Here is a 15,341-nt window from a genome sequence, read left to right as displayed (position 1 = left end):
ACCAAATGAGTAAATTAGTCAGTTTTTTTTTGGTATGAAGTTTTAATAATTTAATTAGCCACTAAAGAAATTAAACAGAATATTAATTGATTTTAAAGTGGTGGGATCGCGAATTTGAGCCATTTTACGTTAATCCTTCGCGCTAATCACACGACTCACATCACGTGACCATGCGTCTTTTTTATAAGTTTTTTTTTTTGGTGTGCAACACTACAACTCTATTATTAGTTTTTTTTTGCGGTATCAACTCTTTTTTTAACAGCTGTATGAACTCTATTATTATTATTACTAGGGTTGAGTCCGCGCTTCGCGCAAATTTTATTTTATATTTTTATATGTTTTATATTTTTATATGTTTTTTTTAAAAAAATAATCTGTTGGATAAATTTTTTATAGTTTAATAGTTTTTTCTATATTTACATTGTACAATCCTTATTAGTGTTTGTATATAATAACAAATTTTCTTAATTATGTTATTAATTTCTGTTAATTTTTTTTATTTCATGTACTTTTATATATTATCTATCACTATTGTGTGATTTTTATTACAGTATTAAAATTATTATTTTTTGTTAATGCTCTACACGTTGCGCAGTAATAATTTTTAATCATTTATTCTTACCTTTTTTTTAAATTTAAACATCATATTTATCCATTTTTGTTAATTTTTTTCTTCTTCTTCATTTTCATATTTTCATATTTTGATATCTTTATCTTCTGTTCTCTTTCTTTGTTTTCATATTTTTCAAAATTCTTTTTCATCAGCTTTGTGTTCTTTTTTTTATTATCCATATTCCTCTTCATGGTCTTTAATTTCTATTCTTTTTCATTTTTTTAATATTTTCTGTTTTTGTATTTTGATTTTTCTTCTTCCTTCTATTTTTCTTATTATTTTTCATTATTTTTGCTTTTTTTTAATTATCATCATTTTAAAACATTTTTTCAATTTAATAATTTATTATTTTTAAGAATATATATATATATATTTAATCCAGTTAGTATTACAATGTTTTTAATTATTAATATCTAATTATCACTTATTTTTAATTTATACTATAATTTTTTTAATTTAATTTAATTTATACTAAATATATTAATAACAAACATTAATATATTTATTAAATGCATACTTTAAATATACTTAAATGTTAAGCTTTATGAGTTTGCTGATGTGGATAGTCTAGATGGAGAGAAAACTCTCTCATTATATAATAGATTATTAGTTGAAAACATGAATCTTATATGTTCTCTAACCCAAAAAAAAAAATCTTTTATGTAATTTGGATTACAATATTGCTCCCATATTATTACAGAATTAACAACAGATGCATGGACATGCACTACAAGAAAACATGTTTTTAGCGACGAACAAATCAATCGCAAATCAGTCGCTATAAGTGGTTTTGCGACTGAGTAGCGACTAAACAAATTAGTCGTTAATTTAACGTCGCTAAAATAAAGAGTCGCTAATCAGTCGCAAACTAATGACTAATTCGCGACTGCTTAACGACTACGTCATTCAGTCGTTAAATAGTCGGCACTTAGTAGTTAATTTAACGACTAATAAGTGATTGCAGTTGTGACTAATTAGCGACTTTTGATTCGGTCGTAGGAACGTCGTGTAAATTCAGTCACTAATTAGTTGCAAACTTTGTGACCATTTTGCGACTGATTAGTGGTCGTGAAAATTCAGTCGCGAAATAATCGCAGTATATAACGACTGAATCACGACTACTTTGCTTTCACTTTAGCGACTGTTTGAAGACTGATATCACCAAAAACGTGATGTTTTCTTATGGTTTAGCGACTGATTTTCAACGAAGTCGTGACTAATTTACGACGAAGTTGTGACGAATTTGCGACTACATAGATCAAACGGATTCAGGTTTGGTAATCCATTATATTTCCTATTTTCATTTGATCAAATTTGTTCATTACACCAAAAAGCTAAACTCGAAATCAAATAATTAGAAGAACTTGTAAAAGCAAATATATATTACATTAAACATAGGAATTGTTCCAAAATACCAAAATAGACATTGTTCCAAAACATTGTGATCAAAATACCCAAATAATACATAGCATATCATTGTGATAAGTTCTTCAAGAGAATAAAGGAGCAAAGAAAAACAGAGGCCAACCAGAACCTACGGAGTTGTAGAGTGATTAGGTGAAGGCATTGGATTATTTGAAACTTGATTTGCAGCCACAAAATCTAAGAACCCTGGATCAGTTTGAGTCAAGTACCTTTCCACCAGAGCTAACTTGTCGATTCTGGCTTGTTGCTCAGCAGAAACTTTGAGAAGCTCTGCCTCACGCCTTGAGTTCTGATCTGCTTGTTCTTCTATTAGGCGTTGAGCTTCTTGAAGCTGCCTCACGCCTTGAGTTCACACCTTGTATGTTGTATGGAAATGAGTTAAAATGAGATGCCCAAAGTGGATGACGAGCCTTCACTAACCAAAAAGAAACGCTATTGTACTTTTATTAGGTGTTTTGCCATAGCATAGATTGATAGAATAGATTGTTATATATTCTGAAAATAAAGAGCTATCACAAATAAAAGGTTGGACGTCTGAAATGCCCAAAAAAAACTTGGATACGTGAGAAAATTGAACTTGTAATTTTTTTTGAATCTGATACATTCATATATCTTATATAGACCCAACCTTGCAAGGATTATCTATAATAAAAATATATATACACTTCGTCACAGTGGCACATCTGAACATTTTTTAGTTGGGGGCATTTTCAATAAAATACATATTTTTTTTATAATTGGGAGCACTTTTCTATAAACTCATTTAAATACATTCTAAATCAATATTTTTAAGGTTTATTTAATAAAAAACAAAAAAGAGTAGGGGGCATGGGACCCCATACTCTCCTCTCTACCTCCGCCCCTACTTCGTCACTTCCTGATGAATTCTTTGTTCTTTTTTTTTCTTACCGTTAAATTTCATTTGATTTCCTACTTTGACTAAAGGTAAAGCAAAATACGTTAATACGATTTTTATTAAACTCGAGTGTCTAGTGATCCACATTTTTAATTTATTCTTTTAGTGTCAATTGTCTAGTGAACAATCTAAGAGCATCTCCAACCATGATATCCATGGTTGGGGTTCATAGTAATTTTTAATTAGTTTTATTGTTTTTTGAAAAGTAGTCATCTCCATCTAAAAAATGGCCTCCATCCATGAACCTATTTTTTTTAAAAAGTAGTTATCAAGGCCAAATGAAAAGTAGAAACAGCAGACCTCGATTAATTTCTCTCCTCCACACAACAGTCAATCTGAGTTTGCCACTTGTCCAGTCATATCCGAGTCATACGGGCTCAATAAACTGATTCTGCTCATACCGTCTCACTCAAATTAGGCTGAAAATATAATTAAAAAACATAAAAAAATAAAACGGACCCACTTGTGATACCATGGTGAACCCCCGTTGGAGGTGGCCTAAAATGACGATAAAAGGTTGGGTCTTACCAAGAAACATGGCAATGAGTCATGAGTAGTCTATGCCTCTCCCTTACCAAGAAACAATGTCACGAGACTCACGACTAGTGTAACCTACATCAATCAACTACAAATTTCTAACGCCAACTTAAAAAAAAAAAATTTCGGTGCACCCATTTTTCTGTTAAAATTAAAAACATTGTGTCAAAAACCCGTTCAAGAAAGAAACTAGTCTACTTTATTTCATTTAAACAAACATATATAAGTAGACTCGTCTCTTCTCGAGTCACTTAATAAGCAAACGGAATCCGACTCAGATGCCACGGTGGATGCTGTGTTCGAATGAAACCAATACGACGTCATTTAAAGTTAAAAATCAGGGGAAAAAGACAAAAACTACGTCGTTTTAAATCTATTATACATTAAAAAAATCAAAATTGAAATTTTTGATTTGATTTTCCGAAAGCGTTTGAATCAAAATCAAAACCAAAATTGCAAACCTAAACCTACCATGAATCTCCGAAGAAGCGTTAGCATTCGACGATGAAGTCATTCCTATTTGATTTTGAACACCACCCAAATCCTAATTATCGATGTTTTTCTCCCACGAAAGAAGATATAGATGGTGTATTTTTTTTTAAGGATAATTAATTTAAAATAACGTCATTTTGTCTTTTTTCCAGATTTTTAACCTTAAACGGCGTCGTATTGGTTTCATTCGAATAGAGCATCCACGGCGGTATCCAAGTCGGATTCCATTTGCAAGGTAACAGGTTTGACTAACAGACATAAAGTCAATATACTTATTGGCCACAAAAATATTGTTGAGGTATGTATTTACCGATTTTAATAAGTTCAGGTACTGATTAACCTATCAAAATTGTTTGGATATTGATTGGTACCAGATGATGGTGTTTAGGTACTAATCGGCCTTTTTCCCATATATATATATATATATATATATATGTTTTGTCCATGTACCGAATTGAGTTAATTGGGTCGAAAACCAAAAGAGAGAAGCTGAAATTAGCTGAATAACACTGAGTGGACCGAAACCTCATTTTACTGGAGAAAAGACCAATAACTCCTTTTCCCCTTTTGGAATTTTTTTTGCTTGAAGGTGCCACAATTACTCTCTCTTTCTCCATGATTTCTCTCTCCTCTTTCCCCACCACTTCTCCTTTTTCTTTTCTCAACAAATTCAGAAAACAAAATACACACAATGATACGATTTAAATACACTGATGAATTTATCGAAACATCAAACACCAAATTTCTGGCAGTCTAACAATATCCATATAGCCATATTTCAGTGATAACGACATCACTTCCGTCGACCACCATTGTTATTACTATCAAAGATTACACATTTCTAATATAACATGTTAAAATTATTGTATTATGTATAAATATTATATTTACATCTAACATTATATTTATCATGATATAAAACATGTTAGATTGATAACAATAATTTTATACCACATAAAAAAATTATTGTATTAGATAAATATTTAAATATATTGTTAGTTTTATATTTAACATGGTAACTTATCTGGTGTATATTACGTTTCATAATCTTACACTTTGAAAAAAATCGGATGATTCAACTTCGACGGAAATTCGATAAATACTGGGTTAATCCAAATTAGAATGGTATGACTCTAATGAAAATCTGTCGAAGATTAGATGAGATCTGACACAAACTCGATGAAAATCCGGTGAAAATCATAATATGGTGATGGTGTTGATATAAAACGTATTAGATTGCTAACAATGTTCTTGCACATGTTAAAATATTTATTGTAGCAGTTAAAAATTAAATTAATTATCAACTTGATATTTATCAAGGTAACTCAATCATTGGATATTAACTTTCTTATTATTGTTATCGGCTAACAATCATATTATTCGGTTAACATTAGAGTTATCTATCCAATATATTGTTATATGTGTAATAAATTTTAGTTATTGAAATTAATATTGTGAAATGGTAAATTGAGTACTTATCTACATAAACATTAATTTTTTTTTTCTGAGTATTTTGATATTCTATCTTTTTTTTACTGATCAGTTCTTCTCCAGTATGAAAAGTTTTAGATAAAAAAATTTGAGAGACGAGGCACCTAATTAGAAGAGAGTGAGATTTCTTATATGATTCTTAGTTCACCTGATTCCACCAATAAGAATAGAAGTAGTTTAAGATGTTTGTGTAAATCATAAAGAGCTTAGTAAGAGATTAGAGTGAGATGATACATGACTATAACTAGAATTTTTTGTTAATTGTTGGATTTTATCATCATATAGATGAATGATTTTTCTATAAAAATAGGAAGATAAAACTCTAAAATATCTATAAAAAAAGATCAATTATTGTGTGGTGTTATGAAAGAGGAGATTCAGAGAGAGAAGTGATATAAAAGAGAAGAAAGTGATATAAGAGCATCGTAACAGTGGCTCTTTAAAAGTTTTTAGGTGGGATTCATGGATTTTTTCCATTTAAAATAATTGAATAAAATCCATTTTATATAAAACAAGTTCTAATTATAGAACTTTTAGAGACAGGTTCATAGGAGGTTTATGGTGACATGTCAGAATTTTATTGATTTGTATTTTTTCTCTTTCATCTTCTTTCTCTTTCTCTCTTTTTCTTTCTCTTCTCTTCGTCGCTTCTTCCACTTCTTTCTTCTTTGATCTTTTCTCTCTTCTCGAATTTTTTATTAATTAAAAATTTAAGGTGAACCCCATGAAGAATTCACCATTGTGGATGTTCTAAGAGAGAGAGAGGGAAGAGATATAAGAGAGAGAGACAAGGGAAAGAGAGAGACTTCATAGGGGTTTTTGGTATTAATGAAAATAGCACAGTATTTTCAATAGTAAATAGTTATATTTGTAAATACTACTTTAGTCTTTGCTAAAGATCCTAATTTCTCTTAATATAATGCTGTCAACAACAACAACAACAAAAATAAGAGTAATGTCGCACACGTAATGTAGCGTGTTTTTCTAATTGTATTTTGTTGACAAAAGATCGTCCATGAATATTATAAGGCCTACCACTCGCTCGCGCAAATAATAAATTAGTAAATAAATATATAAGCAGTGCCGCGATATAGTTTGTCAGTTTGTTTTAATTTATTAACGATGTATATGACATGTATTAATCGAGAATTGACGAAATCAGAATACAAATTATATATTTGGTAACCAAATCATGACGAATAAAAACAAAATAAGGATGAAGAGCCTGAGTCGTGCCGTGGGGGTTCCTGACTATTGGCGTTATGATATGAGGTATCACCATTTTGTTTTTTCTGCATTATTGCTTCAACAATTTTTTTAACTGAGTAATGAAAATCAAAAACGATAAAGGAGACGACGTTTTTATGGAGTGACAGCTAAAAAAGGCCGTGAAAATATGTTGTTGGGGTTTTTGTTTTTTTGTGACCAAGTGGGTTTTCCTTAAGAAGGAGCTTTCTATATTCCAATGTCTGTTTTTATACATCTTAACATTTTTCTGCTTTTTTTTTCCAAAGAGTCCCAATTTGGAGATGCACTCTTGGCCCATAATTTTTTTTACAAAAATCTTCAAATCTAGCTTTCGCTTAACATGATAAACAATCAACCTAAATATTTAACCTTATGAAAAATAAGAGACAATCTATCCCAGAAATACATAAACTTGTACAACATGAGACTGTGCCATTTTACTCAGCTTATAGCATGAGAGAATAATAAAGATTGCCTATAATTAAAATTAATCTCCAGCCAAGAAGTGATAAACTCTTATTTGTTGGTGTTTTATTGCGCCAAATAACTTGTTCAGTCATGTGAGGAAATATAGACTCATTCCATACCCGTAATAGAGCCTAAAGCCTCCCGCATCTACGTGACCTCTTGATTTGTTCAAAGTCTCCTAAAGTGACTTTCTTCCTCATAAATTGAGTGGAACAATATGAACTGTTGAAGCAAGAAGCTGAACGGAAGCCGTTTTTGATGAGTATCGTCTATGTCAGGAATAAACGAAGAAAATCAACATCAGAAAAGCTTCACGAAGAATGGGAAATCGCACCTTAGTTTCTATTTACAAATGGGAAAAATAACAAACTAGACTAAAAAGAAAAGTCTTCATGTTATAATTGGATTTCGTCTAGTTTATATGGGAAAGGTTCTCAACTGTAAAAATATCACTTCTAAAAGGATATAGGTACCGCAACATAGAAAGCTAAAGAGAAAAACGTTTTGAGAGTTTGTAACTAAGGTTTCAGGTTAAAGGCTTAATTAGGATGTTCCCTAAGGGTTTTGTGGATTTCAACGTGCACGAGATTTCTCTGCTTTATAGGAAAAACATCGGTATTAAACTAACGGTTTGTCTTAATTAGTGCCTAATAAATCCGTTAAAGCCGGTGTTTCTTTAGGTGTTTTAACTAATATGATTTTTTCCATACTCTTAACCACTATTATGAACCTCCTTTCAAACCTTCTATTCGTTGATGGCATGATTGATCATATCTGGTAGTTCCCGGTGAAATGCTGTCTCATTCCTAATCTTCCAAATAGACGACATTATTCGTGGAAATATTCTTTGATCATTCACTTGCTCTATCACTCTCTCTCCTAGTATTTTTCCTTTTTCTCATTTATTAGATTATATTGATTTTGAAGCCTGAAACTACGTACATGAAGCCAAGAAGGATCAAAATCCTTCTAAAACCAATAGAAGGACACAAAGCAATGATATTAAAACCGACAGATAACAGATATAGTCAAATAGCCCCAAACAAGATAAGTAAAACCTTAACAAAGATACACCAAATCAATATTGTCTTAGAACACCAAGCAAAGCGTGAGAGACCAGGAGCCGAAGAAAGGTGAAAATGAGCTTAGATGTATCAAGACACACATTTTGCCTTTTTCTTCAAAATGATTTGAAGCGGACTGAGGCTCATTATATTTGCTCTCACCACGTGTTTAGGACGGAGAGCCAAGAGCACTGATCCGAACCGAAACATCCCCTGAAATCCTGGTTAGGGAACTGATTCTAAACACCCATTTTTTATAGCAAATTCGAGAATCAAGAACTCCGAAAACAAACCGACCAACGCCCGGCCAAAAGAACCGAGAATTGGTTAAAGAGCCACAACTAAAATTTTAAAAAAATCAGAGAAACCCAAATACCAAAAACTACCATATGCAACTCTCTCTCCTAGTCATACTGACGTGGATTACGCCAAAATAAAAAATAATTCATTTAAAAAAAAAATAATTTTACTGGGATTGATGGAATCAACCAATAATATTTTAACTACAGCTAAGGCTACCGACCACCGTGAATCTAAATAATCAGAGATTTTAACTTAAACATTAAGTTTGAACACAAACAATAATATGTAATCTGTTGTTTCGTAGTTAAGGTTGGAGCCTGCATTAAACCCTACCAATAGCTTCTATCTTCTTTTCATGGTATTTTACACGGACCCTACCGTACGAATTAATATTATAGGACTAACTGTGTAATAACTAACTAACTAACTGTCCAATTGGGACGTGGTCCAGCCGTCCAGGCATCAAGAATGGCTCGCCCAATATTCTTGGGGGTTGAGTTTTAGCTTCATTTTATAGAATTCAAAGAAGTTTAAGAACACAGATTTGTAAAAAAATAACTCTCTTTTATTAACCTTTAGAAAAATCACTCAAAAACTAAAGGCTCTCAAATCTCTTTCTCTCAATTCATAAGTGTTTGCAACAACTCTACAACTCCTTATATAGAGAATGGATTAGCTAACTCCTAATTCCAATAGATAAACAAATTTCCTTTTAGATAACTCCTAAATTTCCTTTTAGATAACTCTTAAATTTCCTTTTCTAATCTTAACCTTTTAGAAACACACTTTGATTAGGATTAAGAAACTTGCACTTCAAGTTTCTTTCAAGCTTATTCCAACACATTTTACAATATTGTGATATTGTCACCATTTATGATAATGAAACATTTATATAAAAAGAAAAGGAATGTTTTAATTGGACGTTTGGTCAATATGTTTCGCTATATTGAATTATAATAAGTTGCTCAAGTATACGTTTTCCTCGATCCATATATTGAGCCATCAAATGCCCGTTTGCCTAGGAACCATTTTGGTTGGCTTGGTCCCAAAAAAAACATAGGTTTCTAAATAGTAATGGATTCTTTAGATACCAAAGCAAGTGGCCATTTACACTAGCTTCGCTTAATTTAGTTGATAACTTGATATATGTCCACATCATTCGCACACGCCATGTGACATTACTAAATACAATCATCCAATCCTATGAGTATACTAATTAAATAAAGATATAATGTTTATACGACGGTAAAAAGAAATGAATAATTAGTATTTGGATATTTTCCAGAGTATGCAATATTATGATATCACATTACAAATGTTTCGGTCGTCACATAGAGCATGCAAGTCAGCATGTGAGATGTGCCATGCATGTTAGGTTAAAGTTGGATCAGTTCAATCCTTTCCATATCCATAAAGCATATGACTATCACTCTTATTAACTAACAAATCATAAAGAATTTTATCGCACCATATGTGAGGTTTTCTAGGTGATGTAGCGTGACCTACTCTCTGAGTTTGATTAGGACTCGTTGGTGTTTTTAGACTCCATCTTACAACATTTCCAACCCAAATCCTTATTTTGAGGGTGACAAATCCTTAAAGATAAAAGATAAAATTAAACTTCAATTCTATTTCAAAAAAAAATATATTTTCTATTATAGTTCTCAGTATTCATAATTATTAATTATAATGATAGAATAGAGAACAAATTATAAAAAAAAAATTGAAGATTCAGGATCAAATTTACCATATTATTAGTATTGTATTATGATTTATTTTGTGTAATTTTTATATGTTTATGTTAGTTTCCTGTGTCAATTTACTCTATGTGTTTTGATGTATTTCTATCATATTTAATTATAAAAATGTTATGTAATATTTCTTTTATATTGGTAATTTTAGTTTTAAATTTCAAGTATTTATGTGGTTTTAAAAAGTAAGATTTAACTTTATAAAGATATTTACATTTATAAAAAATTTAGTTATATGAACTAAAATGAAAACTAAAAATAAAAGTAAATTTATTGATAAGATATACAATTATAAGAATTGAAAAATAAAATAAATACTGTTAAGGGTCTGAATAGTGAATCCTCAAATTTAAGGTTTTACTATTCAAAACTTCAAAATTTGAAAAATTAAATGTAAAAAACCTCAAATTTGAAGGTTTAAAAGCTGGGTTGGAAATACTATTAGTCGTAAAAATTTGATTGGATAAACAAAATAACTAACAATTTGGTTATTATGCATCACAATTTTTGTTCTTGCACATTTTTTTTTGAAGGTCTATTCACAGAATTTCTTCGTTATATATATATATATATATTAGAATGGAATTTCATAAATCAACCTAAAAAATGGTGTGGCAGTATTTAGATTATTGTACACTTTTAATTTTAGTCAGTGGGTAGGATGGGGGCAGCTTCCCAAGTAAAAGAAATGATTAATGTAAAATCATAAAAAGGTATTTAACTTGTGTGTTACTAATCCTATTAAGGCTATGATTGGTAACTTGCAGAATGATGGAATTATGTTTTTAAACACAATTTCGCAGGTTTTTTGTCAATCAACAAAAATCTACGAAATAAGAAAATACATACAAAAACGCAGATTGCGTTTTTGCTTAACGAAAATACAAAGGAAAAGTCATTCCGCAAAAAAACGACTTATAAATCGCTTAATCTATTTCGCAAGATTTTTTTCACCATTCCGCCATTCCGCAAGTTTACCAATCAAAGTCTAAATGGCATATATCCAACATGAAGTCGTCATATTGCAACGGAGAAATTGTGGATACAGCTAAGTAGAGTAAAATAAATTGCGTGAGGGATTAAAATTAGCAAACTGAAATAGCAATTTTGTAGGTGTGAAAATGCATTCTTGGACGTAAAGGAAAATGCAAAATGTGTGTTTATTAGTTATGTAAAATTCCCCTACTCTTATAATAACCTAATCCTAGTGCTAGACTCCTATATAGTAGTAGATGGAGGGAGGGAGAGGTGGTGACGTGGATCGCAATATAAGAAGAAGAAGAAATAGAGGAGGAAGATGGTCGGGCCCACGAGAGAGGGAGAGATCGGACGGCTGAGATGAGAGAGGATTCACAAATAACACAAACAGGTAGGGTCCACAAAGATGACTAACGTCCACCGTCCAACTCAGATCAATGATCGATCAGACAGAGAGAGAGACTTGTTGAGAGAGTCCTCGAAGAGATTCACTTTGGTGCGCGTATTGGTTGGGTCCCACACGTACACTCTCTTTGCAGTTAGCCGCCGGTCTGTCTACTCCCCAGACAAACGCCGGTTTTCCACGCCGACGATCGAATATACTGTCTTCGTGTATTGTCTATCTAAAATATTATATACATATATATATATATATATGTCCCCGACGACGTCGTTCCATCGAATGAAAAAAAAAAAGAAAGGGAAGATCAATGGCTGGGATGGTATTGGGACCGTAGATTAGGAGACGTGTGGGTCCTAGTGGCAGTAGAGGCGTTTCTCTTGCTTGTTAAGACTCCACTTCACACTTGATTTTATTAAGAACGAAATTACAAACTATACAACTTTGGAAAAACCCAATATATATATATATATATATATATATTTGCATTGTATCTTCTCTTCTTCTTCTTCTTTTACTTTCGACCTCTCACAGGGCATATAAGTATATCACTTCTATTGAAAACGATTGGAGGAGGTTGAAATATGTTTTCAAAATTCTTGATAGTAATATTCAAAACATTTCAACCCTAATTATATCGGGCTAAGTCTTACAGATAAAATATTTTTAATTAATAAAAACTAATTCTCTTAAAAAAAACTTAAAAAAAAATAGAGAGAAGAGTGGATAGGAAGTGGAATGCAGAAAGAGAGATTTCAATGGATAGACGAGTCACGACGTGACACTTGTTTTTCTGTTGGATTATATCATCTCACTTTTTCAAAAATGTGCTAAACATATCTTTACTACTAACTAAAATTCTGCCTCAAAATGAATGATGACATGTATTGAGGCTATATAGATCACAAGTTTTTTAGAAAGATAAACTAAACAAATCATTAGTAACTCTCTTAACTCTTAAGAATTGTGAACAAACAAAAAAGTGCAGTAGAGACCCAACACATGGGTTAATACTTAATAGTAATACTATTACATTTTTTTTTGGGTATAAACAAGTAATGGAGATAATAAAGATTCGTGGGACGGCGGGCGCATACTGTGAGAGTGTGTCAGACTCATAAGACCCCTTTTTCTCTCTCTCTCTTTATCTTACGAAGATTCCATCAAAGCAGCGAAGCCACACACATACACAGACTACATTACGTGTGTATCTCTCTCTTTCTTCTATATATCCCACTAAAGTTACATTTTCTTTATATAAAAATCAAAAATTCTCTTTTTTCGTCTTCTTCTTGCTTTTTCAATAACACCAGCTTTACCTTTCCACACACACTTCTTCTTCTCTTCTTTTCTCTCTCCTTAGCTTCTTCTTTTTCTTCTTCAAGGTTTTGATCAGCTTGAAATTTTCCATAGCCATGGACACAGCTAAATGGCCTCAGGTATATTTTACTACTTTCTTTTCAGTTTCCTCCTTTATCAGAAAAGCTCTAATAGAACTGTTTTCTCTTAATCTTTCTTTCTTTTCCGATAAAAGTATTCCACCATTTTTTAAAGTTATAAGCTAAACAAGTTAAAATGATATTTTTCTTGTGTGTGATCTAATTGTATATTCTATATGCTTTGTTTGTTTTGTTCCTCACCAAAAAAAAAAAGGAGTTTGTTGTGAAGCCAATGAACGAGATCGTGACAAACACATGCTTGAAACAGCCTAATCCTCCTCCTTCTACTGCTACTGCTGCTGCTCCTCCGGTGGAGAGGAAGGCAAGACCGGAGAAAGATCAGGCTTTGAACTGCCCAAGATGCAACTCCTTAAACACAAAGTTCTGTTACTACAATAACTACAGCTTGACGCAGCCCAGGTATTTCTGTAAGGACTGCAGGAGGTATTGGACCGAAGGTGGGTCGCTTAGGAATATCCCCATAGGTGGTGGTATCAGGAAGAACAAGAGATCTTCCTCTTCCTCTTCCTCTTCCTCTTCTTCTTCTAATTCCAATTCCTCACCCTCGTCCTCTTCGTCTTCAAAGAAGGCTCTTTTTGTCAACAACACCACGCCGCCACCACCACCACTGCCACATGTAAACCCTAAGGATGCCCAGGCGACTGCGACGGCGGCCAAAGTTCAAGACTTGGCGTTTTCTCAGAATGCCCACGAGGTTAAAGATCTCAACTTGGCGTTTTCTCAAGGTTTTGGGATTGCTCATCATCATCATCACACTATCCCTGAGTTTCTGCAAGTAGTACCCAGCAGCATGAAGAACAACCCACTTGTCTCAACCTCCTCGGCTTTGGAGCTTTTAGGGATCTCTAATTCCTCACGCCCTGCTTTCATGCCTTTTCCTAGTGTTCATGACTCATCATCAGTTTACGCAGCAGCCCCCGGGTTTGGTCTGAGTTACCCACAGTTTCAAGAGTTTATGAGACCACCAGCTTTGGGCTTCTCTCTTGACGGTGGGGATTCTCTACATCAAGAAGAAGGGTCCACTCGCACTAACAATGGAAGTAGGCCTTTGCTGACATTTGAGAGCCTGAAACTTCCAGTTTCATTATCAAGCACCAATAGTGGTGGCAATGGGAATGATCACCATCATCACAGCGATCATGAACACGGGAAAGAAGAAGGAGATGCTGACCAATCTGTTGGGTTTTGGAATGGCATGCTAAGTGCTGGTGCCTCTGCTGCCTCTGGTGGTGGTGGATCATGGCAATAAATTATAGTCAAGGACCCAAAGAGCTTTTTTAGAAGGAAATATGAAAAAGCATAAAGTTATATAATTTCATCCACATTTTTAAAGATGAGGGTTAACTACCCATCAGGGTGTTTACTGTATTAGTCCTTTTCTTTTCATATAAAAAAAAGAGTTATTTAACTTCGTTTTGGGTTGGGGATGGATACTGTATGACTTTTGTATTTTAAAATCAAATCTCAGTTGTTCTGCTCGTTACCTAAATTTATGGATTCGATGCATCTGAAGTTCCTAATTTCCTATATTGTTTATTACTCATAAACAAAACAAAAAAAAAAAGAAGAAGAAGAAGATCTATATATTGTAATGTATATGTAAGTGTGCTTAATTTAGGTTAAGCCTAAGAGAACCCATATTTTAATTTTCTATTGTTCCGATTTCAGTCACGTGCTTCCTACATGTGTACTATACTAATTATATCTATAGACTAAAAACATTACTCAAAGCCCTTTTAGTGAAGACTGAAGAGTATGAAGGAGAAGAAAAAAACCCATTTGGCTATTTGTTTGTCATTTAGGAACCCTTGAAAGGAGGGAGTACGGTTGAGTCAAAGCGGCTTTGAGGAGAAAGAGAACCGCAAAACGTTCGGTTTCTCAAGGCAACTTTAACAATTAACAACAACTACCAAAAAAACATAATACTCCAATTAAATTGTACAAATACAAGATAATAATAAAAATAAAATGAAATGGAGCCACCCAAACATTCCCCTCGGACTTCGTATCTCTCTCCATCGTCATCATCATTTCTCCTTCTCTCTCTCTCTCTATCCTCGCACAGAAGATCAAAAACATGTTTGATTGGGTGTAAAGCAATGAAGATTAAATTATGGGAAAAGTGGAAGATGAGTTGGGTTTAAGAGTCCAGCTTACAACCATTAAATGTCAATTATTATTAAATTGGGTTATTT

The 15,341-nt window shown here is 32.6% G+C and overlaps 1 protein-coding gene across 1 annotated transcript; it reads left to right on the top strand.

Annotated features, from left to right (window-relative positions):
* Nucleotides 1-12,778: 12,778 nt before the first annotated feature.
* LOC18010090 (dof zinc finger protein DOF1.8) lies at nt 12,779-14,629 on the top strand. The gene is made up of 2 exons (XM_006391536.2): nt 12,779-13,125; nt 13,340-14,629. The coding sequence occupies exons 1-2, from the start codon at nt 13,102-13,104 to the stop codon at nt 14,393-14,395; spliced, it is 1,080 nt and encodes a 359-aa protein (XP_006391598.1). The 5' UTR covers nt 12,779-13,101; the 3' UTR covers nt 14,396-14,629.
* The last annotated feature ends 712 nt before the right edge of the window (nt 14,630-15,341 follow it).

The sequence above is a fragment of the Eutrema salsugineum genome, unplaced genomic scaffold, assembly GCF_000478725.1.
Source record: "Eutrema salsugineum unplaced genomic scaffold, Eutsalg1_0 scaffold_8, whole genome shotgun sequence".
In the NCBI taxonomy this organism is placed as follows: domain Eukaryota; kingdom Viridiplantae; phylum Streptophyta; class Magnoliopsida; order Brassicales; family Brassicaceae; genus Eutrema; species Eutrema salsugineum.
Note: the sequence above shows the minus strand (reverse complement) of the source record. Positions and strands in the feature narration are given on the sequence as shown.